At 45.3% G+C, this 25,109-nt stretch overlaps 1 protein-coding gene across 2 annotated transcripts in view; it reads right to left on the bottom strand.

Annotated features, from left to right (window-relative positions):
* Positions 1 to 25,109, bottom strand: part of LOC143834908 (uncharacterized) — a 97,494-nt gene that overhangs the window by 7,704 nt on the left and 64,681 nt on the right. The window contains exons 20-28 of one of the 2 annotated variants that reach the window (XM_077331816.1): positions 23,964 to 23,990; positions 22,391 to 22,548; positions 22,231 to 22,298; positions 20,643 to 20,815; positions 14,216 to 14,242; positions 13,420 to 13,562; positions 12,076 to 12,143; positions 7,029 to 7,201; positions 5,073 to 5,827 (exon numbers count right to left, since the gene is read on the bottom strand). In XM_077331816.1, coding sequence (XP_077187931.1) covers positions 5,823 to 5,827; positions 7,029 to 7,201; positions 12,076 to 12,143; positions 13,420 to 13,562; positions 14,216 to 14,242; positions 20,643 to 20,815; positions 22,231 to 22,298; positions 22,391 to 22,548; positions 23,964 to 23,990 — 842 coding nt within the window. In that variant the 3' untranslated portion in view covers positions 5,073 to 5,822. Of the gene's footprint in view, positions 1 to 5,072; positions 5,828 to 7,028; positions 7,202 to 12,075; positions 12,144 to 13,419; positions 13,563 to 14,215; positions 14,243 to 20,642; positions 20,816 to 22,230; positions 22,299 to 22,390; positions 22,549 to 23,963; positions 23,991 to 25,109 lie in introns of those variants that run through there. The other variant, XM_077331815.1, reaches the window with a different exon arrangement.

Raw genomic sequence — 25,109 nt, 5'->3', positions numbered from 1 at the left:
GAAATGCAAGGAGACTGTTTGGCGGAGGGCTAAAGAAAAGATGGAGCCAGTATTTGATGGATAAAATCCACGCACGTGATTCGATAGTGTGTAGACCCAGCTTGGTACATAGAGTCAAATAGGTTACCGAATTCGGTAAGCCTAAAATTCTGCGGTAAAAGGCCGCAGACATACAGTCAGCTTCTTTATTCAGAGACTGGATCCATTCAGGAATCCCAAAGAGCAGTCGAGGGATGACGGAGGCTTGAAAAACCCGAAGAGCCACAGGCACGTATTGGTTGCCCTTCTGGAAGTGGAAGCGACTAATGGCCTGTTATTTATTCTTGGCCAAGGAAAGACTAGTATTACGGTGGGTAGACCATTTTAGGTTATAATGAAAAAGAAGCTCCAGATATCTGAAGGACTTAACCTGTTCAATCTTTTTCCCTGCAACTCTCCAAGTGGCATGCTTCCAATATTTGGAAAAGATTAAAATTTTGGTCTTATCAAAATTGATAACTAGGGAATTTAAATCACAGAAGGAGATGAATTTACATAAAGAACGTTTAAGACCAATTTTTGTGACTGAGAGGACCACTACATCATCAGCATATAATAATATAGGAACCTCAGCTGATTTTAATTTTGGGGGATGTCCATCCACTGTGGCCAGATACAGAGGTAGATCGGCAAGGAACAAATTGAACAGGCTTGGGGCTAGTACACAACCCTGCTTTACACCTTTCGATACAGGAATTTTATGGGATAAAGTACCCGAGCCATCTAATCTAATTGGGCAAAAATTAGAGGAATGTAATTTTTGAAGTTAAAAAAGGAGACGGTGTTCTATTCCCAACTTCTTTAATTTCTCCCATAATAAGGGACGCTTGACTGAGTCAAAGGCCTTACACAAATCAATAAAAGCTGTATATAATTTCCCCCGCCCCTGCTGGGAGTATTTTTCAGCAATCTTGCAGTTTTTTTAAGCAGATGTTTAGCATAAAGTTTTCCCACTATGGACAGTAAACTAATAGGTCTATAGTTTCCTAAATTATCGGGATCGCCTTTTTTGAAGATAGGGATCAAAATGGAGTTCAACCATGTGTCTGGGATAGAGCCATATTTATCTACCAGAGTGAAGAGATGGGCAAGCAAACCTGACCACCAATCCACATTGTTTCTCAGGAGCTCGTCTGGAATTCCATCTGGACCAGAGGCCTTGTTAAGTTTGAGAGACACGATAAGGTCAACAATCTCATCCTGAGTGACAGGGGGCCACTCAGGTGTATCCAGAGGCAGGGGGTAAATCCGATCATGGAGGGGGAGGTCGTTAAAAAGCTTATGCTAGAAGGTGTCATATTAATGCTGGGAGACATTTCATGTGGGAGTGGCTCTTGCGGTATATTTAAGTACCAGATACAAGGGACCAGAAGGCTTTATTATCATTTCTTTTGACTGCAGTTAAAAGTCGGGACCAGTTTTCCATAGAAAGCATATGTTTCTTCTGATTGAACAGGTGTTGACAAGCTTTTCTCAAATCGCTGTAAAGGGAAGGCTTCCATGGGAGTAAACCTGAGCGCATCTGATGGAAACAGCATGTACTATGGGCCCCACATTTCCAGGGGCCTCACGTGGTGCCTCCCCCCCATGGATCAAAGCCATGGCCCCTTTTCCTTTTTATGCCAATAAAGGTACTCTGAACCTTACTAAAGATAATCTGAATCTCCCCCCTTTTTTCTCTTACTCGGATTGACACCCCTTTCCACTGTGGGGGGTCACTCTGCCCCAATCTGGCTGTTCCCACCAGAATTGTGCTCTGCTAACGTCCCACGTCTCTGGTGCTATAGGCCCCATGGATTCTTAAACCACTCCTCACTAGCCCTACACTCACGACAGAGCTTAGTCCTATGAGTTAACTGTAAAAAAATCTAACTTGGTCCCCTCTCAGATAATGTGTTTTATTGGAACAAAGCTGTATCAAAACCTTGGCTAGCCATTTTATCTCAAATAGTTTTCAAAGGCTAATGGCTTCCACTACCAGCATGGCTCCATTTGTCACCCCTTTGGCCCAGGCAGGTTTAGTCTCAGGTTCTTTGACACAAGTCCCAGGGCATATTTTCCCATCTACCTCAGGTCCCAGACCTATTAAGTGCACAGGGCCTTACCCACCCAGGCATGCAGAAGCTGTGTGACTGCTTGGTTGCTAACAGCAATCTCTGACTTAGAAACTGCGTGAAGACTGTCAATGAGGCTCTCCTGTTCTCAGAAATGGGAGTGCTTCACAGCTCTTCTTCATGGGAAGGTGGTCCAGAGCCAAGCAGAGAACACTACAGCTATGTTTTATATGAACAAGCGAGGCGATACAGCTTCCACCTTCTATGTCACAAGGCCATTGTGGTTTGGGAATGGGCAATTATGAACAATACTTGACTTCACGCTATTCATGTCATGACCAACTTGCTCAGCAGACTGGGGCCTCTTATGCACAGCGGCAGCTACTGCTGCTGCCGCCGTCCTGTTGCGACGGGCCAGGATGCCCCACTGTTCCCCGTGTACACCGTAGGGTCGGGGCTGGATGGGCCAACAAGCCTGGCACTGGTGATTATGCACAGCACTGGCCCACCGCAGCCCTGGCTTACCCAGGAAGCTACGGCAGATCCCGCAGTCGCTTACTGGGCCGAGAGGCACCTGCTGTAGCCCTGGGCCAAGAGGCACCTGCGCTGGCAGCGGCAGAGAGTGTTATCAGTGATTTTAGCCGAAGTGCTCCTGCCGCCAGCGCGGGCATTCAGGCCCGTGCATAATGGGTCTGGGCGAGTCCTCACACAAGTGGTCTATCAGCCAGGACTACGTCTTCTGTGCATGAATTTTCTACAAGGTTCAATTCCAGGGTCCCCTCTTTTGCATGTGAGCAGGCCTAGATCTGCTGTCTCTCGAGGATGCCTTCCGATTATCTTGGGACCATAACCTAGCGTACCCCTTCCCTCCTATTGCGTTGATAGGGAAGGTGGTTGCCTAACTGGTCAGGGTCAAATCTTACTTCATTCTGATCAGAGGAACATGGGCCCATTCTGCACACATAGGATAATGCACTTTCAATGTGCTTTGGCAGCTGGATTTTCCTGCGCAGAACAGGAAAATCTACTTCTAAAGTGCATTGAAAGTGCATTATCTATTGTGTGCAGAAGCTGAAGCAGGTTTATATATTAACCTCTTAGAACTAAAGGCTGGTTTGCCTTGGTCACCTCTTTTTGGCTGAGGCAGGTTTGGTTACAGGTTGTTTTACACAGGTCCTGAGGTGTACTTTCCCGCCTACCTCAGTTCTAGATCTAGTGAGTGCACAGGGCTTTATCCACCCAGATGTGCAGAAGCAGGAGCTCTTCTCTGACTTGGTCAGATCAGTATTGGAAAAGCCTTGAAGAATTTCAGTGAAGCTCTCCTATTCTCAAAAATGAAGGCGCTTCATCTTGTGATTAGGGGGCAAGGTGGTTTCCCCTGTTAACTGCCCATTTTCTTTGATTTTAGAATACCTAGGTCCATTCCGCACAAGTTTAATGTAGCAGAAGGGTTGCAAATTGTAATCGCTACTAATATGCAGTTATGCATGACGTCGTACACAATCTGCCACACTCATGAAACAGTCCCGTTAAAAGCTCTTCGTTGTAGCACTTCCAGGGAAATCCCAAAAAGTGGATTCACCCTCTGGAAAGTGCTACACTCTTGCAAACAATCTGCAACAGTTTCAAAAAAGTTCTGTGCGTTACCATTGTTGCGGTTTCAGCAAAGTCCCTCCCCCTGGCTCTCTCCTCTGAACCTCTGACGAAGCGATTGCCATTTTTTTTTTCTCGAAGTGAGCAGAGAGCAACGAGCCGGCAAGCCTTCATCCACCCAGCGAGGCTTCTCCGGCTGCAGTCCCTCCACAGAGCTGCTTTAAAGCTCCCCTGAAGTTACCAAGCATAACACAGCCCTGTTTGCAAGTTCCCATTATTTTCGGTCGAAAATGGCACTGTGCACGGGGGGGGGGGATTTTGTTTCACTCGGGGGAACGTGGTAACGATGAAATGGCAGCTCACACGCCAGCTGCCAGGTAGATGGGTCTCTACGTTAGGAGGAAGCAAGGAATCAAGGAATCAAGGCATATTTGTTGCAACGTGTGTGTGTGTGTGTGTGTTTTTTAAACCTGTTCTTAAAGGGAAAGGGGCTTTTTCGGAGCATGGTAACAACCACCCATTGGCTGCTCGTTTGATTGATGGCCAGGGGTGGGACAAAGCACGGAAAAAACCGCTTCCTTTCTAGCGATTTTTGGCGAGACCGGAAACCTGTGGGAAACGATTGAAACGCAACTGGATTCTACTACAAAGGCAGGTATGCGTTACGCCGAATTCCACTATTTTAAATTCTGTTTTTTCTTTCTGTAAGCAATTTGCCACATTGAACCTTGTGCGGAATGGGCCCTACTCTTCTTAAAGGCTCAGAAAGATTTAAATTATCAATGTTTTTAAAATGTTTTAATGCTTAAATTTCTGTATGATTGCTTTGGAACCTGTTGTTACCCAACCTGAGCTAACCAGAGAAGTGTGGGATACAAATATTATCATAATCATTATTTATTGTTATTATTGGAATCAGGCCTCTGTGTTTTCCGTTATTGTTTATCTAGCTGCAATTTCAGCCTTCCGTGCCCAAGAGGAAGGCAGGTCCATTTTTCATGTGAGGTTTCTAAGAGGTTCCTCAGGAGCCTTTGTCACAGAACCAGCCTTAATCATTTATATCCCTTAATAGTCCCTGTCTCTGCTACTTATTAATTTAATGCAACCTTGAGCCCTGATCACTGGCTCTCTGTGTAACTTTTCTTTCAAGGTGTCCTTCTAAGTGGCAAACATATCTGCCGGCAGGAGAGAGTACAGGCCTCAGAATGAACTATCCCTTTTCAAAATTCCATGACCAAAGAGTGATTTTAAGACCCAGTGTCTGTTTTTTATCCAAAGTGATCTCCAGATTCCATCTCACAGGATATTTCACTTCCTACTTTTCTCCCACACCCATCGTCTTCAGCAGAAAGACAACTACGTACACTAGAAGTAAAAGAAGCATTATTATTTTATTTAAAGAGAGCAGAAGAATTCAGACAGGTTCCTCAGTTATTTGTCTGTTTTGTTGAGTCAGACATCGAATTAGACAGTGTCCAGGTGGATTGTCTCCATTATTAGGAGGACTGAGTAGAGTGTAATTTATTTCCATGATCTGTTACAAAGACCTAAGGAACTTGAAAAAGCTGTGTGGAATTGAAGCTTCAAAACGGGCTGATAGCTAGCTTCCCGTCATTTTTGGAGACTTCATCTTCTGGATGTTTTGGGAGACTTCTTCTAAGGCATCTGGTATATTTGGATTCGTTTTCTGGGTCATTGATGTTTTAGAGATTTCTTGGACATATTTTACTACATTGTTGCTTTGGAAACTTCTTTATGAGAGACTTATGGCTGCATTTCTAAATTGTATTGATGTTATGAATCATGATTATACTCCTTTACTATAGGAGTCTGGAATGATCACTGATTGATGACATTTGACACATTATCTTTCATTAGAATCTGTCTAGAATTTCCATTAGTCTCAGTTTGTCATTGAACACATGGTTTGATTTTTGCACTTCTGGTGATTTCGGTGCATTTACTCAGACTTTGTCTCTCCACTATTATATATGAAATGGCATTGGTAGAGTGCCCTTTACAGATAAGGGCATGATCCATGAGGTCCCAGGCAACACTGTTGCCTTTCAAAGAGGCATTCCATTGTCTGATACTTTCAGGGCAGCAACCTGGCCATCTACAGACACCTTTGAAACACTATTCTGTGGACATGAACAAGAGAAGGGAGACATCAATGGGGATAGCAGTAGCATTCAGTTTTCCAGTAGATCACTCTTCCCACCTCCTGATAAGCCAGCTTGCTAGTCTCCTGTGTGGGAGTGCACAGGACAACAATGAGGAAAACAGTAGTGCACTGTTCATCTAGTTATTTCTGTGCAGGTATCACATCCCTCCCTCCTGCTCCACTGTCACTTACTTAATTGTATACATTGACTCATAACCATAGCCAAAGAGAACTGAGGGAGGGAGAGGGGCTCCTCCTTAGAGTATGTGACTGTTAAGTGGGAAATGGTCTTGATGTCTCTAATTGGAGGAGCCCCTTCAGCTCTGTTACTAAGTTAACTAAAAATCTTGGTGGCTGGCCTGCACATGTGAGCAGTCCTGCTCATGCCTGCCTGCACATGGAAAACTAGATGAAAAACAGTAACAGTAAGTGCAACACTGTTATACAGTTGAACCAGAGAGTTTTGGGTGATGCCTAGCGTGTCACCCTTGATGTCATGATGCCATTTCTGGGTTTTCCCAGAAGTGATGTTGCCCATCAGCACAACATCAGTACATTTGTCCCTGGTCCCAGTCTTCTCCTGAACTCTTGCCCACTGGAGCTGGCAACCCTATGATTTTCCCCTCCCTAAGCTGACTCCCAGTTGATTTCAGCCTGTACTTGCAATAGAGGCAAATAGATTGCCAGCACACTAGTAGCTTGAGCATTAGCTGTCTGTCTGATCAGGACCGAAGAACAGGAAGTGAGCCAAACTGGCTGGTTTCTAGCACCCCTAGGAACATGTGCATTTTGTCATAAAATAAAGAAACAATAAATGGTGTGGGACCATCATATCTATGGGATTGCCTTTCCTACTATGTCCCCTCAGAGAGCATTACAATCTAGCCAACAGAACATGCTCAGAATCCTTGGCCCTAAAGAGATCAAACTGGCTTCAACCCTGGCCCCAGCCTGGTGAAATATTCTGACAACTGAAGCTCAGGGAATATATGATTTCCCATTTCTCCATTTCAGTCACACACAACCCTATGAGATGGATTAGGCTGAAAAAACTAGCCCAAGGTCTAGTTCTAAAGGAAGAGTGGGAATCTGAACGCATATTGTTCTGCACACTACTCATTACACCCTCCTGTTTCACGATCCTCACTTTCTCTCAATGTTGTTAAAATAATTGTTACCATCCACACGAAGACTGTTGTGGTCCAGAGTGTAGGGTCCCATCTTGGTGAAGCCTTTTGATGCATCAGTTAAGCCCTGGTGGACTTCAGCTCGGTCAAAGTGAGGGGTCGTGGCATTGCTTTGGTAGGTACAGATGCCGTCCACCCCAGTAGCCTTTCCTCCATCCACAGATCTAGAAATGGAAAGGACACATTCACTCCCAAATTGTCCGTCCGTCCGTCCGTCCGTCCGTCCGTCCGTCGTTCCTTCCTTCCTTCCTTCCTTCCTTCCTTCCTTCCTTCCTTCCTTCCTTCCTTCCTTCCTTCCTTCCTTCCTTCCTTCCTTCCTTCCTTCCTTCCTTCCTTCCTTAAGACGTTAAACAAATCCCCCCAGGGCTTTGATTACAGTTAAATTTGTCAGCTAAATGACTAACTAGCCCAGCACCTGGGCAGATTTTTACAATGAGGTTTCTGACATTGGTGGCTGCAGTGTGGCACCTTCCAAGACACCCTTTTTCATTCAAGCACACTTTGATTCCTTGCCCCTTTTCAGAATCAAGAGTTGGAAGGGGCCATACAGGCCATCTAGTCCAACCCCCTGCTCAACCCAGGATCAGCCCAAAGCATCCTAAAGTAGTGTTTTCATTACCAGTGTTTTTTTTTTAAATTTATTCTTTTGTGGCATTCTTACACCCTTTCTATGTAATTTATACAAAAATAATGTAGGAATGGCTTAAATTAAAAATCAATAAGAAATATATTAAAATGTCTTAACCTCCAGGGCAAGCCAGGTTTTTATAAGTAATGTTCAACAGTGAAAATCAAGACTAATTGTTTAAGTTTATTGTTTGGTTTGACCCATCAAGAAGAAGTCGTCCTTATTATTAATTATATCTCAACTAGGGACAAATCCAGGGATACAATGGGTACTAGAGTTTGGCAGTGGGAAGAGGAAGTTGTGTGTGTGTTGTGTGGGAGGTTGAATGTGTGTGTTGTGTGGGAGGTTGTGGTGGTGTGGTGGCAAATGAGGTTATGGGTATGGAGATAAGGGTGTCAAGAACCTGTGGTGTGGAATGTTCGTTGAGTGTGGGAGAGGACTGACCTTTGGGAATTGTGGCATAGTGGTTACAGATGAGCTTTCCAGAGCCATGTCCTCAGATATGTGAAGGGAAAATCAGACTGGAGACTCTTCTTAGGGGAAGACTACATGGCAACCAATTCCCCCCAGTTCTGCGTCATTTCCCTTCTTGTGTGAATTAGGCCACAGACACCAAAATGTCCCCCTGCCCTAATACACATGGGATAGTCACAGTACACAGGTGTCCACCCTGTTCTCCATTTTTTCACTGTTGATAAAATGTTATGTTCTCACATGCTTCTTTCATGGTTGCTCCTTAGAAGAAGAACGGATTTTTGTACCCTATTGCTTACTACCCAAAGGAGTCTCAAAGCAGTTTACAAACAACTTTTCCCTTCGTCTCTCCACAATAGTCAACCTGTGACATATGTGGGGCTGTGAGAGGTCTGAGAGAACTGGGAATGGGCCGCAGTGAACCAGCAGGCCTCAGGTGTCTCAAAGCAGTTTCCAAGCATCTTCCCTTCCTCTCTCCATAGCAGACTCCCCATGAGGGAGGTGGGGTAGCGAGCCTCACAGGGAAGCTGGCAACCCTAAGAGGTGGTCTCTCTGTGCACAGCAGTCTTGACCTTAGTAAAGATTTTTGTATACTGTTTTTTATTTGCCAGGCCAAACTTGAAAAAAGTCACTTCAGTTCCAGCCATTTACTTATTCATTATTTACAGTTTCAGACTGTACATATTCTTTATTTGTACCTGCACTTTCCAGACTCACAGGACTGATGCTGGTCTATCTGACTGTGCCCCAGAATATAAACAGCTGCTGGTAGGGGCTGGCCATAGCCCATAGCCCAGGAGGGACACACCCATACCACTCCCAACCAACTGCAGTCTGCAATCCTCTACCATAGCATCTAGATCGCTGCTCACTTCTAGATTATAATTATTATTGATAGTGTTTAAGCGCCAAGTCAGAAATCCAGAAAGAAATTTGGTAATGAACCCAGCAATAACATTAAAAATGGCAATATCCTAACAGGAAGCATATGGCAGGGGTGGCCAAACTGTGGCTCTCCAGAAGTCCATGGACTGCCATTACCATGAGCCACTGCCAGTGGCAGTAGGGGCTCATGGTAATTGTAATCCATGGACATCCGGAGAGCCACAGTTCAGCCACCCCTGGTGAATGGCATAGAGGAACAAGGAGAGGGGCAGGCACTTTTATAATTACTGCATATTGCACTTTCAGTCCACGTAGAATCATAGAATTGGAGAAGACCTCCAGGGCCATCTAGTCCAACCCCCTGCACTTCCAATGCATTTCAGTATTCACTTGACAAATCACATTTCGCCATTTCACTCAGTACAATCCAGCTGCAAAGCCAATGGGAAACAAGGGCACAAGCAGGGTTGTCAGTCTCCAGGAGGGGCCTGGTGGTCTCCTGGTATTACAGCTGATCTTCAGTCTACAGAGATCAGCTCCCCTGCAGAAAATAGATGCTGTGGTTGGTAGAGTCTATGACACTATTATCCCTGAGGACCCTCCCTAGTCTCGGAGCACATAATCCTAATCTAGACAATTCATCCACAGTCACTTTGGGGGGGGGGGGGAGTGCTGGAGCAAAAATGTTTTTGTCCTTTAAAAGGTTTTTCCGTGTACTCAGCTGAACTATGCTGTACTGTTGCAACTCAGCAAGGAAAGCAGGAAGGTGGTATACAAACAGGACACACACACACAGACACACGTGTGGCTCAATAAATCTTGCAATGAACAGAAGAATTCATGTCTCCCAACAGACTCCATTCTGTTCCCCAGAGACCTTGCCGTCATTATTATAAAGCTGAGGAAGTCTTATAATGAAACTAGACATCACCTAGGATTCTAGTCTTGTCGGTATAATGATGATTAAAGACTCTGAAGACAAGAACCTTTCTGCATGTTTAATGTTAACCTCTAGTTAGAACACACAGATTAATCTGTTAACTGCAAGATTTATTGAGCCATATGGTTCCCACCCACCCCATTTGTGTAAATGTCCAGGTGGTGCCTGAAGATCTCTTGAGATTACAACTGATCTCCCTGCAACAGAGATCCGTTCATCTGGATAAAATGGCTCCTTTGGAAGGTGGATTCTATAGCAGTGGTGGCCAAATTGTGGCTCTCCAGATATCCACGGATTACAACTACTATAACTACTTTGCCAGCATAGTGTTACTTGGGCAACCATACCACTGAAATGTCACCAGTGTTACCAGACTCTGTATTACAACCAGTGTAAATACCCTCTGGATTGTATTCCATAGTGCCAGAAAACCTGGATGACAACAGACCCCATTGTGGGACATTAGCACTTGTGTGCTACTTCAATCAAGACCCAATCACTGGCAGTCTTCAAGCAAAGGTTGGATACACACTTTTCTTGGATGCTTTAGGATGCTTTGGGCTGATCCTGCGTTGGGCAGGGGGTTGGACTGGATAGCCTGTATGGCCCCTTCCAACTCTATGATTCTATGATTCAATCAAGACTATTTCAATGAAGACTCTGGACTTTGGACATTTGCTCTGGCCTAGACGTGAGGCAAAAGTCAGGCCAACCTTTCTTTGCAGAGCCTCAGTGAAGCTTGGCATGACTGACTGACCTCATGAACTCAGCATCCCTGCATCTTTGGGGAAACACTGTGCTGGCAACTTCAAAGGGCACCCTCCTTTCTGACTCCCCCACCCCACCCCACTAAATGGCAGATCTCAGAAATGAATCTAAAAGGCCAGAATGCCAAGATTTTTATGGCTCTATATATCAAACCAGGTCCCATGTTTCCTAGATCAGTCTCACTGATCATTTTGATCCTGGACATCCTGGATCAATCAGCCTTTCGGGAGGGGGCATCTGTACCCTTTGTCCAAACCCAATTTTGCCTATGTGACTTTTACCAGGTATCTGACTAAGGAAAGGGTATAAAAGCCCTTCCTTGGAGCTTCCAGGGTGCTCACTTCCCTCTGGCGATGCCTGACTCAGATGCTTCTCCATCTGTGCAAGATAGGTAATCGAATGAACCGTGCTGTCCTTTCCACCAAACGTAGCCATTTCCTATCTTATTTCTTTCTGCTGTACGTGTTGGTGTAATTGCTTAGTCTTATTCTGTAAATAAAGCTACAATACTATTTTAAATAGTATTCCTTGTCTGCCTTGGATTCCTGAAGGGCTGAATCACCTTGTAAACTGTGCAAAAAAGATCCTACTAGTTATCCCGCTTTTTGCATAGCTGATTCCCCCAATTAGTGATCAGAGCATTTTAGGATAACAGAACATTTCACTTAACAATGGCACTGGCAGGAGCTCATTGTAATTGTAGTCCATGGGCATCTAGAGAACCACAGATTAGCCATCCCTGGGTTAAGAGCATTATACCCCACTGAAGTCCCTCCCTCCCCCCCAATGCCAACCTGCCCAGGTTCCAACCTGCCAAATCTTCAAGAATTTCCCAACCTAGAATGGACTATCCAGGACTGATAGCTGTTTCAGGCTTTCTTAACCATGGTTTCATAAAACACCGGGGTTTCTTGATGACCCTGGGAAGGTTTCCAGAATGGGTGAGAGTTAATCAATTTTTAATATATTTTTAAAGTGTTGAACATTTATTGGGTGATATGACCATATGTGATCATGTCATCCTGTCCGTCCGTCCCCCCAAATGGCCAATGATCGGCTTGGAGGGGGTGGGAAGGGGAGGAACCCCAGTTGGGCGTGTATAAAGCTAAGTTTTGAAACCATACTTCCCATGGTCACCCCACTTCTGGGGTTTCTCAAAACCTAATAATTGTTTCAGGGGTTTCTGGTGTGATGATGTTATCGGTTCAGTCATGTCCAACCCTTGGCGATCTCTGACCGCTTCTTTTAGTTGGTTCATGGTCATCCATGTATCGGCTTTGATCGTGTCGAGCCAGCGGATCCTTTGGTGTAGTTGTGCCCTATGTCTGCTCAAGAGGTCTTACCTAAGAGACATGATGTTGCAGGCCGTACCCGGAGGCCCAATGCTGTTCTTCTGCAAAATGCGGTCCAGCTAGGCATAAAGGAATATATCATTACTTGGTTTTATACCCCTTTGTCAAACTCTGCACTGGGTTGGGCCATTTCCTCTTCCAACTCTACCACACTAACTCTTCCTAAACAAAACGGTGACACCCTAGCCACCTTATCCCCCCCCCTTTGTGCTTAAGCACTCCTTCCATGACCCATCAGATCTTTGCTTCTCTTCAGCAAGCATGCCCATTTCCTGTTCCTGTCCCTTAGATCAGCGTTCCCCAACCTCCGGTACCATGGAGCCCTCGGTACTGGGCCACGGCAGGGGGGAGGGAGGTGCAGCCGTGGGCACGCCTCCCTCCCCCCCTGCGGTGTGGGAGCGATTGGCTGCTTCGGCGGCTGAATCACTCAAGCGTAGGGGAGAGGGAGGCCGAGGAACCGGACGGGGGGGAGAGCAGCGCTCGCCATGTGGCGCTCACCAGTGGGTGCAAATGTGCAGGCGCGGAGCTGCAGCGTCCGCATGTTTGCACCTGCCGGCAAGTGCTGTGCTGCACGGGGGGAGGTGCAGGTGCAGGTGCAAACGCGCAGGCATGGCAGGTCCGCACTTGCGCGTTTGCGCCTGCTGGTGAGCACCATGCAGCGAGAGCCGCTCTCCCTCTTCCCCCCCCCCCCCCCAATGCTCAGCCTGAAAAAAGTTGGGGACCACTGTCTTAGATCCTTCGACTTTCTTTCCAGCACCACATGGATCTCCTCCACAGTTAAGGGGCACTGTCCCGTCTCCTTTCCTGCATTTTATGTTGTGGAGTGCCTCCCAGAGTACCATCAATCTATTAGAGCTGCCAAACTCCAGGGCCTGGAGATCTCCCACTTTCATGACAGATCTCCGGATTCCAGAGATCTCCTTGTGAAAATGGCTGCTGCTTTGGAAGGTGGACTCTGTGGCATCATGCTTCACCCCCAAATCTTCAGGCATTGCCCAAATTTCTCAAGTCAGAGTTGGCGGCCTTGCTATTTATGGCGTCTTCAAATCTGACCTTTTTTGCATGAAAACATTTGGCTTAACCTTTCATTCTAACCTAGCTGAAGCACAGCTGCAGAACAGATGATTCCTAAAAGAGAAAGCTTGCATTTTCCCCATGTTTTCTGCTTGAGCAAAGCCTGGCTGTCCTCCCATGCCATTAGGAGAACATCTTGAGGTTAAACTTCACTCTCCTCATGTAACACTCCAGGCTGAGGTCTTCTCCATGAAAGGCTGCCTGTAGGCCTCTATCGGATCCAGCCCAATAAAAATCAGCTCCCTTGAGGTTTAGCCTTACCAGTGTGCTGAGAGTTCTGTTTGTGGACAAGAAGGTTTTTGAACTGGTACTGGCCATCTCTGGCTTGTATTTGAGGTTGGTTACCGTAAAGTTCACCATGAATTGTTCACTTGTTGGCTTGGTGGGAGCCGTTGGAACAAACGCTACAGATGAGGGGAAACAACTGTGAGAAGGCAAGATGTATATTTCTGAATTTCATTTTAGGGTTGCTAGCTTCCAGATGGGGGAATGAAACAAGGGACCAATGTAAAGACCAATAAAAGTTCTTTAAACCAAATCATTTGTGTAGCATTTCATGGAATCAAGCCAAAACAGGGTCCGGATTTACCTCCCATTTTCAATATATACACATATTGTTAGTCGTTTAGTCCTCAAAAAAAGTAATTGTCTTGCAGACGTCACATCACAGAATTAATAATGTCCGATAATTTCTTATAATATCAGTAGACCAAAGGTTCATGTAGCTCTCATGGAGGATACCATGCACTGCTACTTTGTCAGTTCGGGTGCAATTGATTACTCATATACTGCATTGTGATTTTTACTGGAATATCCTTATCCATGGTTCCTCTATATATTTGTGAAACAGCCTGGGGGGGGGGTGGAACGTGTCCGGCTGTCCGAGTTGGAATATGGCCAATCAGGGTGCAGCCAGTATTGGTGATTGGCCCTGCCACTACAGCTCCTGCCCTCCCTCCCTGGACGTGACTTGGTTGTTAACTTAATAATGTTACTGTGGTTTTAGCTGTTTTTTGATGCTGGTTAATGACCCTAAATAAACGAATGGTATACTTACTGGGTTGAAGTGGAACTTCATGGTAACCTGGCATGAAAAGAAAAGGACAGAAAAATGAGAAGTGGCAGGTGGAAGTGAGAAAATCATCTGTCATAATGGATAGAGGAGCAGGCCTACTAGAAGAGCAGCTACTTTGCCTGTGGGAAGTCCATCTCCAGTATCTCCCATTACAAGAATTCCAGGCAGCAACGCTCAGACTTTTCCACACTTGATCTGGAACGGTCATGACTTGGGACCAAAAGGACTAATAGTTATTAGAGGGCAGCAGCAGTCAAAAATCCCAAGGTAACTTGAGCACATGTTGTCTGTTAGATCTGTGGATTCAAAGACCAGGAGTTCATTCCAGCTCCTTATTGTGACCCCAAGTGCTGCACGAAAAAAGTGGATTGTAACAAAATTGTAACAAAGGAGAGACAGAATCTATCCAGTGGCTTAATTTAGCATAAGAAGATAAAAAGTCTCTTATGTCATTTATTAGACTTTGCCAAAAAGGTCTCTAGATTCATTTGTTTTCCGTGGAGGCCCTTGGGGCCTTTTCGCACGGGGATCTTTGTTGCAAATTGTTTGCGGAATGAAAAATCGCCATTTAAAATAGTGGAATTCGTCGTTATGCATACCTGCCTTTGTAGTGGAATCAGTTGCGTTTTTTAGCGTTTCCCACAGGCTTCCGGTCTTGGCAGAAATCGCTAGAAAGGAAGCGCTATTGCCAAGCTCGTCCCGCCCCTGGCCGTCAAGCAGCCAATGGGCAGCCGTTAGCATGCTCCCAAACAGCCCCTTTCCCTTTAAGAAAGGTTTTTTAAAAAAAAAAAACCGACCCATAGCAACGAATCTAGGTAGATTCGTTGCTACGGAGAGACCCATCCAGCTGCCTAATGTGAGCTGTCGTTTGATTGTATGATCGTTGGCACGCTGCCTCGAGTGATAAAAAAAAAATCCCCCCCCCCCTCTCACGGGCCCGATTTTCGGCTGAATTTATGTGTAAAAAATAAAGGGACTTTATTTCAGCAAACGGGCTTTTCAGTGGTTTGTGCTTAGTGACTAAAGGTGAAGGACTGAAGCCAGGGAAGCCTCTAAACAGAAAGAGGCTCGCCGGTGCGTTTATCCCCGCTCGCTCGGAGAAAAAAAAATGGCGATCGCTTCGCCGGAAGTTTGGAGGAGAGAGCCAGGGGGAGGGACTTTGAAGAACCAGCAACAATGGTAACGCACAGGTCTTTAGCGCTACTGTTGCAGATTGGTTGCAGGAGTGTATCGCTATCCGGAGGGTGAATCCACTTTTCTGGATTCCCCTGAAAGCGCTACAACGAAGCGCTTTTTGCGGGTCGGTTTCAGGATTGTTGCAGATTGTCTACGACATCGTGGGTTATGGCAAATTAGTAGCGTTTCCAATTAGCAACCATTGTGCTATTTTGAAGCCGTGCGAAATGGCCCCAAGAGTTCACAGCCTTGACTCTTCATTATACAGGAGCATTTGCCTCATTATATATAAACATTAACAAGGACGGACTAATTGCCACTGACAAAAGCCAGACTGAAAACGGAAAACAAATGAATCTAGAGACCGTTTTGGCAGAGTCAAAGTCTAAATAAATGACATGAGAGACATTTTATCTTCTTATGCTTAATTCAGCCACTGGATAGATTCTGTCTCTCCTTATTGTGACCCCAACATAATGATACAAAGAGGCAAACAATGAACCAAAGAAACCCACAACCAACCCCAACTTTTATACAAAAACTATACCAATGCACGCTATTGGCCAGTTTCACTTTAAAGCAGGGGTAGTCAAACTGTGGCCCTCCAGATGTCCATGGACTACAATTCCCAGAAGCCCCTGCCAGCGAATGCTGGCAGGGGGCTCCTGGGAATTGTAGTCCATGGACATCTGGAGGGCCGCAGTTTGACTACCCCTGCTTTAAACTGACTGAATCTGGCAGATGGGATCTAGCTGCGCATTTGCCAGTCACGGAGCAAGCTTACAATCCTGTCTTGGACCTCAAGCTTAGTCCTCAGCAGAACTACAGACACAACCGTCTCAAGCCTGCCGGGTCTGCTCTTCTTAATTTGTTAGTCTTCCTCCACCTAAATCATGACCTTCCTATGCTCTTTAGAACTATCCCAAATTATTTTAGAGCCTTCTTATTACCCTGATTGTAAAGATTCGTTACTTGCTGCCTTTGTGATTGTTCTCAGGGGGAAATTGGTACTTTCATAAATATCTTATTGGACTATTCTCTTTATATTAGCCTTGGTATTTTGCGTAGTACCTAGATAGTTTTTCATCTTAGTCTCAACATGCTAGTTTTACTCCTTGGTGTAGTGGTTCAGCAGTGGTCTCTAATCTGGAGAACCAGTGAGATGGACCCTTTTGTTGAATAGCTAGACCAGGCTTTCTCAACCATGGTTTTGTCATATCCTGGAGTTTCTTGATGACCCTGGATGGGTTTCCTGAATGGGTCAATGATGGGTGGGAAGGGGAGGGGCCCTGTGTGGGCATGTTCACAGCAATGCTTCCAACCATATCCTGCACAATTGTGACATGCAGGTTTCTCTGAGCCTGAAGAATGTTTCAGGGGTAAAATAGTTGAGAAAAGCTGTGCTAGATGGACAGCCTAGATTGACTCCCAGAGGCATCCCTCATTGACCCATAGAAATAAAAAAAAATTGCGATCTGGCATCCCTGTATTCAGAAAATGGCATCTGTACCAAACGAGATGGAACATGCTGGAGCCAACATATCTGCATGGGTTATCGAGATGGGTAATTATTCCTTCCTTTCTCCCTGCTACTAATTTTTCACTCCTCTCTCTCCCCCCCAAATACCTGGGGCTATCAGTATATGCAGACAGGTAGTGTCCTTAGGATTTCCCTAGCCATTATTGATACTTGTCACAGAGAGGGAAATCTCCCATAACATTATGCTAACACCAGGAATGATTGCTCAGTTAATCCCACCAAGTTGCCACAGGGTTAGTGGCTACATTTCAGCCATAAAAACCTGCTTTTCACCACATTTTTGTGCTCAGTGATCCGCCCATCTGTGCTGCTTACTGGTTCCAGATGCCTTCCACCATTGTTATGCTGCTGGTTTCCTTCCGATCTTCTTCTCGAGACTTAAATATACCCTGAACTCCTTCATTTTCCTACTTTCATTTCTTAGGCACTGGTACGTTTTTGCTTGTGTGTAAGTTTTGAATGTATTACAATACTTTCCCAAATAAATCTTGAGTGTATGCTAAATTGTCATTATTATTTAAAAAGGGTTTCTCCCTGGGAAAATGACCTCATAAAGATAGGTAAAAGCATCCTGCAGTTACTCAGCTGCTTGCTAAAATGTTCAAATTCCCCATAGAACCCCAAAAGCCCAAGATACACTTAACAGGCCCCCACAGGTGAGAGTTCTTGGTCTGCTCCCAAGAGTATAAAGAAATGGGTACTGGGAATTGGGGATTCCTTACTTAAGAGGTGTAGAGGCCGAAGTGTGTAGACCAGACTTGTTGTCTCAAGAGGTCTGCTGCCTACCTGGTGCACACATCAAGGATGTGACAGAACGGCTGGACAGGCTCACCAAGCCCACAGATCATGACGCCTTCCTTCTCATCCATGTAGGAACAAATAATACTGCCCAGCAGAACATGGAACATATTAAAAAAGAATATGTGGATCTGGGGGGAAAGGTAAAGGGCCTGGGAGCACAGGTTGTGTTTTCATCAGTCCTTCCTGTAAGTGGCCGAGGCAGAGGAAGAGAGAGGAAAATTATGCAAGCAAATGACTGGCTACATCAACGGTGTCGCCAGGAACAATTTGGATTTCTGCATCATGGTCAACAATGTCAATACGAGGGGCTGTTGTCAGGAGACGGCGTGCACCTCACAAGGGACAGAAAAAGTATTTTGGGGAGAACCCTTGCACACCTGGTGAAGAGGGCTTTAAACTAGACAAAAAGAGGGAGCGAGACGTACATTCAGAACTTGGTGTGATGGCAAGATCTGAAGATGAGAAGACTGCAAATCTACAGGGATTTGCATAAGCAGGGAACGACTAGCTTGCAAGGAAGTTCAAAAAGCAAAACAATGAGGCACACAAAGGATGGATTGCGATGTCTCTACACTAATGCACAGAGTATGGGAAACAGGAGGAACTAGTAGTCCTAATACAGGCTAGGCTATGACCTAGTAGGAATCACAGAAACCTGGTGGGATAATACTCACCATTGGAATACTAGAATTGAGGGGTACAATCTATTCAAAAGGGACAGACACATAAAGAAAGGGGGAGGAGTAGCAATATATGTTAAGAAGCTTTATACTTGTGAAGAAATACCGGTACCTGAGCATGAAAGTTCAGTTGAGTGCATTTGGGTAAATATAAAAGGAGTAGGAAATGAGAGTGGTATTATTGTGGGGGGTCTGCTATAGACCACCAAGCCAGTCAAAGGATTTGGATGAGATACTCCTAGGCCAAATTACACCATTCTCAAAGAAGGGGGAAACAATGGTCATGGGTGAATTCAATTCCCCAGATATCTGTTGGAGGACCAACTCTGCTAAAAATACAAACTCTGTTAATTTCTTGTCTTGCTGACAGCTTCATTTCTCAGAAAGTAAAGAGGGCAATCAGGGGGTCTGCTATTTTAGACTTGATTCTCATCAATAGGGAAGAACTGGTAGGGAAGAACTGGACCGTTCCCGGCCCTAGGGAAGCACGCCTAGCCTCGACCAGGGCCAGGGCCTTTTCAGTCCTGGCCCCCACCTGGTGGAATGAGCTCCCGGGAGAGCTGCGGGCCCTGCGGGACCCTTCAACGTTCCGCAGGGCCTGCAAGACGGAGCTCTTCCGCCAGGTCTATGGTTGAGGCTGTGGCTGCTGGGGTACATCAACTGCTCTCCCCCGGGCTTCTTCTTGAACATCGTTGAACTCCTTCTCCTCCACCCCCCCTATTTTTAGGAAGGGGGGTAGGAAGGGGATCTTATTATTGTGCCGTCATGTTGTGACATTTTAAAGTCTTTTAATGGGGTTTTAAGACACTGTAACCCGCCACGAGCCATTTGGAAGTGGCGGGAAATAAATCTAAATCTAAATCTAAATCTAAATAATAATAATAATAATAATAATAATAATAATAATAATAATAATAATAGATGAGGTGGAAGTAGTGGGCATACTTGGTAGTAGAGACCATGTGGATTTGGGAATTTTCAATTGCGGGAAAAAGAAAACCTTTATGTAGCTGGACTTATAGACTGGATTTAAGGAAAGCAGATATTAACAGACTTAAAGGTGTGTTGGGTAGAGTCCCGTGGTCAGAAAGACTTAAAGAGATGGGAGTCGAAGAGGGCTGGGAGTTTCTTAAAAGTGAAACACTGAAGGCTCAATCACAAACAATTCCCTTGAGAAGAAAAGATGGGAGGAGCCTAAGGAAGCCAAGGTGGCTCCATGAGCAGTTGTCAAATGATTTGAGGAATAAAAAAGTCATTTAGGAAATGGAAGGAAGGCTTTATTACCAAGGATGAGTAAACAAATAACCAATAATTGTAGGGAGAGTGTTAGAAAAGCTAAAGACTCAATATGAGCTTAGGCTAGCAAGAAATGCTAAACATAGCGAAGAAGGGTTCTTTAGTTATTAAATTTGCAGATGAAACTAAACTGGGAGGGGTAGAAACACAACAGAAGACAGTAACAGAATACAGGATGATCTTGATAGGCTCAAGAACTGGGGCCATTCCGCATGACTTAAATGTGGCCAAAGTCTTACCTTTCGTAAACGCTATTAATTCAACATTCTGCATGACGTCATAAACAAACCGCAAAACTCCCTCTGAACTCCAGCAACAATTTGAATTTTATAGCGTTTAGGGAGAAATCCAGAAAATTTGATTCCCCTGAAAAAACCACTACACTTCTGAGCACAAGCCGCAACACACCAGCGAAAGACATGTGCGTTCTTAAAATAGCGGTAGAAAGAATGTCCCTCCCTCGCTCTCGCCCCCGAGCTTCCAGAGATGTGATCGCCATTTTTTCCCCTTAGACCAGCGAAAGCAATGAATAAACGAAGCTTCTCCAGCTCAAGTTGGAGATGAGCCCAAATGGTAGATGAACCCAGAAGAGGTTCAGCCATACTGGACTTAATACTGACCAACAGGCAAGAGTTGGTGGATGAGGTGAAGGAGGTGGGGACCCTAGGGGGAAGTGACCATGTCCTCATAGAATTCCTTTTGAGATGGGGAGCCAAGGAAGCTTGTAGCCAGACGCGGATGTTGGATTTTCGTAGGGCAAACTTTAATAAACTCAGACTGTAAGATTTTCTTGTCAGTTTTGCACCGAGTCCAGATGCAAGTGCTTAGCAGAAGAGTTTGGGACTGCTCAAGAAGACTTTCAGTCAAGAAGCTTTAGTCTGATTAAAGGACAGGAAAGGAAAAATCCGGTTATTACCATTCACAAAGAAGCTATGCTGGTCCAAAATGTAGGGCCCCATCTTGGTAAAACCACTGGTGCTGTTGAAGAGATCGTGGTACACTCGCTCTTGGTCGAAGGGACCAGCTGTAGAGTTTTGTTGGTAGGTGCAGACTTGATCCACGCCTGTCTCCCTTCCGTTGTTTATGGATCTGGGAAGGGAAGGAATAACTGGATTAGACCATGCCTGGGTGGAATCATCTGGTCCTTGTGGTTCAGAATGCCACTGCCTGGGGAAGGATCATAACAGAAGGAAACAGCTAAGGTGAACCCTCAAAGGGAAACAAAAAGAGCCTGCTGTAAACAGCACTAAGTTTAAACCCAGCACAGCACTTATAATAAACTCACAGACTACCTTCTTTAAGCAACTGATAACCAACCAATTATCTAGACATGACATTCAGTATTTAGACAGAGTAAGGGGCTTTTCTTCTCTTATTACAGAGACCTCAGCCCCAAGACCTTTCTTCTGAACACAACGCCACCTCTATTCCTGATGTTTTGCCATCCGCTGTATTATTTACAAAAATAAAATCGGCTAAATTTAACATTGCTAATGTTGTATTGTTATACCTATAACCAATGTTAAGTATGAAGAATCTGTGAATTCTTATACAGTGTTCCAAAAAATAGCATGCAAGCGGCATCCCCGTCTCTGCCTGAGGCCTTGGGAATTGTCTGCCAGTCACAAAAAATCTGATGGAACAAGATGGAAAAGGGTTGCCAAGTCCAGGTTGAGAAATTCACAAGAATTTGGGCATGGGGCATGGGGAGAGCAAGGTTCAGGACAGGCAGGGACCTCAGCAGAGTACAATAACATTGTCCACCCTCTGAAAGCTGCCCTTTTCTCAAGCTGAACTAATTTCTGTGCCCTGGAGATTCCAGTGGACCACATAAGGCCTTAAAGGTTAAGACCAAAACCATGAATCAGATTGGTTTATGTATTGTTGTTTGTTCTTATGTAAACTGCCCTGAGCCCCTGGGGAGGGCGGTATATAAATATAATAAATAAATAAATAAATAAATACTCTGCTTTTGATGGCTGGATTTTAACTTCACATGCATCATGCATGCACGTTGACCTTTTTCGAAACAACCCAACTGCCTATGATGCTGCTACATATAATATCCAGCTTTTGCTACTGCATATAAGTTGGAGGGAGGGGGGTTCAGGGGGTTCTCAGTTTAGTTTCGCCTCTTGTAACATCATGTTGAGATCACAATAAAGAGCTGATTGCACCCCCAGTGGTCCTGGCTTCCTTCGAACCCACAGATTTAACATAATATACGTGCACAGTGGTGATTTATGGATGTTGAAAAACATTTGTTTTGAAACAGGGGAACTGGGTGCAATCAAGAAGAATGAAAGGCACAGAAATGCAGAATTGTGAATTCGATTTGCACAAGAGAAAAGGTAAATTGAACTGGGGATCCTGGGACTGAAATGGCAAAGGAGGAGAAATTTGAAACTGTCCCTTGATCACACATTCAATGAGAGGTTCTGGAGAATCCCTGTTTTGAAAAACAGACCATTAATGCATCAACAAGTGTTCTCTGTAAATAGTACCTGAAATCTGTTACGTTACATCCTGCAAACTGAAGTCCAATGATGCTCTTTCGCAAGCGTTGGCCCAGCTAGGTGTAAAAAGCAGATTTCATGAGCTGAATCATGCCTGAGATCAATAATTGTTTGCATGTGTGAAGTTTAGCATTATATGTGGGCTTACCAGTGTGCTGAGAGTTCTCATTGTAGAATTGAAGTCTTTCGAGTACGGAATGCCCATGCCGGGCTTATACCTGAGATTGGTTACAGTGTAATTCACGGTGAAATAACCGGTCGTTGGTGACTGTGTTGTGGGAGGCCTTGGGCTGGGAGTCAGGACAGCTGGAAAAGAGTAGCTCAGATATTAAACAAATCAGGGGGGCAGCCATGTTGGTCTGAAGCAGCTGAACAAAGTTGGAGTCCAGTGGTACCTTTAAGACCAACAAAGTTTTATTCAAGGTATAAACTTATATGTGCATGCGCAACCTGTATCTCGACTTATTTTATTTTATCGATTTGTAGACCGCCCCTCTCGGACTCACCATCTCAAGGCAATGGACAACCATAACTATAAAATTATAACAAAGAATAAAATTTATACAATAAAAGTAAAGGTAAAGGTATCCCCTGTGCAAGCACAGAGTCATGTCTGACCCTTGGGGTGACGCCCTCCAGCGTTTTCATGGCAGACTCAATACGGGGTGGTTTGCCAGTGCCTTCCCCAGTCATTACCATTTACCCCCCAGCAAGCAAGCTGGGTACTCATTTTACCGACCTCGGAAGGATGGAAGGCTGAGTCAACCTTGAGCTGGCTGCTGGGATTGAACTCCCAGCCACATGGGCAGAGCTTTCAGACGCCATTTCTGCTGCCTTACCACTCTGCCGCACAAGAGGCTCTCAATTTATACAATATCAATAGCCATAAACCCATTTTCAGGAGCATCGAAACAGCAATTTAAGCAACTATCCACAACCAGTAGTTGATATGGTAATTTAAAAGATGGTAACTAGGGTTGGGCACTGTGGCATCTGAAGTGGCCATTCATGCGCGAAGCAGCCAGCGGCACACTGCTGGGGGGGGAGGCGTGGGCGGGGGAACGCCGGCGGGCCGACACCCTTGCCTCCCCCCCCCCGGTGGCGCAGCGCTTTGGATGCCGAAGTACCCAGTACTAAGTAACTTCACCGCACTAGGAGATGGGAGTTTCGGGGGTGGGGTGGGTGGGGAGGCCTGATAATTGTTCCAATGACTTCCAACTATTCAGCTTCAGCTGGAGTCAACCATAAGCCTGATGGAAGGGCTCTGTCTTTCAGGCCCTGAGGAATTTAGCAAATTCAGTCAGGTCCTTGATTTCACTCGGGAGATCGTTCCACAAGGCAGGAGCCATGGCTGAAAAGGCCTTGGCTCTGGTTGAGGCCATGCGCATTAGGGTCGTGGATCCTTAGTTGGTCGATATTGCCAGAACGTATTCTCTGGGGAACGTATTCAGAGAGACGGTCCCTCAGATACACTGGGCCCGGACCACATAAGGCCTTAAAGGTTAAGACCAAAACCTTGAGTCAGACTTAAAAGGACCAGACAGCAGGTCACGTAAAAGACCTTGGATAGCCTCTGCCAATGTGGGGAAACTGACTTTGCTGGACTGACTCAGTTTCAGGCAGCTCCTTGTGTGTTCATGTGCAGTAATGACGCCTCTTCAGTAATGGAGGACCTCTGGGGTCAAAGGAAGCATAAATGAAATATTCTTTTGAATACTCACAAGATTCAAAGGGTGATTCATGATAACCTGGAACACGAAGAGACCATTGTTACAAGAGTGCAAAAGAGGAAACAGATGTGAGTAGGAGAAGTTCAGAAGTGATATCGTTTCAGTGTTGGCCTGCCAATATCCATATGGGGGTTGGAGTTGTCCCAGAATTATAACTGATCTCCAGACTACAGGGATCAGTTCCTCTGCCGAAAATGGCAGCTTCTACGGCACTGCATTCGAGTCAAGCTTCCTCCCCTCCCCGAATCCTGCCCTGCCCAAATTCTGATCCCAAATTGCCACAAGTTTCCCAACCTAGAGTTGGTATCTCTATCTGTAGGGTGAAAGCATTTGAAAGTGAAAGTCACTGGAGAGCAATTTGTCCCCCAAAGTCTAGTCCAACTCCTGCTATAGCATATTGGTTCCTTATGTCAGCATATCTCAAATTTGTTACCATTGATGGTAGGTGAATTTCCTCCAGGACAGGCTGAAATCTGGAGATTTTTGGTTTATGTGGGGAATCATTTGGGCTTGAAACTGGGGTCACTGTGGATAGGCAGGTAGTTATGAGTTCCTATGAGTGGGACTAGATGACCCTGGAGGTACCTTCCAACTCTATAATTTTATGAGAAATCCCTGAAACAGGTTCTGAGCAACACTTATTGCATTGTGATAGCAAAAGATGCCACCTTATCATTAGTTGTTTGGGGTTGGCATTGGCTCTACTGCAAAGGGGGCCAGTCAGGGGGTCACATGATGATGTCAAGTAATTCTCTGGGCAAACATCAATGGGCAACCATCTACAACAGCTACACAAGGTTTGAAGCTCTCGAGTGACACCCCAAGGTCCCATATTCTCATATTCTATCATGGCAACCCTTCCACAAACCCATTTCACCAGATGAAAGCTACATGTGCAACAGGTTCCATCATTGTACCAAATATCCTCCAGACTTTACAGACTCAGCAATGGAATCTGTCTTACGTTTCAGTAACCCGATTCCAACCACCTGAACCACCTGGGTTCAAAGGGCTTTGCCACTGTGCATGGACAGCCAAATGCCTTGTATGCTGCCAGAGCATGATGATGTTCATGCACAGGACATGTCTAGGCATGCATAGAGGGGAGACATGGCTAGTGTCTTCGGATAATTGAAC

This window comes from Paroedura picta, chromosome 4 (genome assembly GCF_049243985.1).
Source record: "Paroedura picta isolate Pp20150507F chromosome 4, Ppicta_v3.0, whole genome shotgun sequence".
In the NCBI taxonomy this organism is placed as follows: domain Eukaryota; kingdom Metazoa; phylum Chordata; class Lepidosauria; order Squamata; family Gekkonidae; genus Paroedura; species Paroedura picta.
The sequence above is the reverse complement of the archived record's forward strand: the minus strand, read 5'-3'. Positions and strand labels throughout refer to the sequence as shown.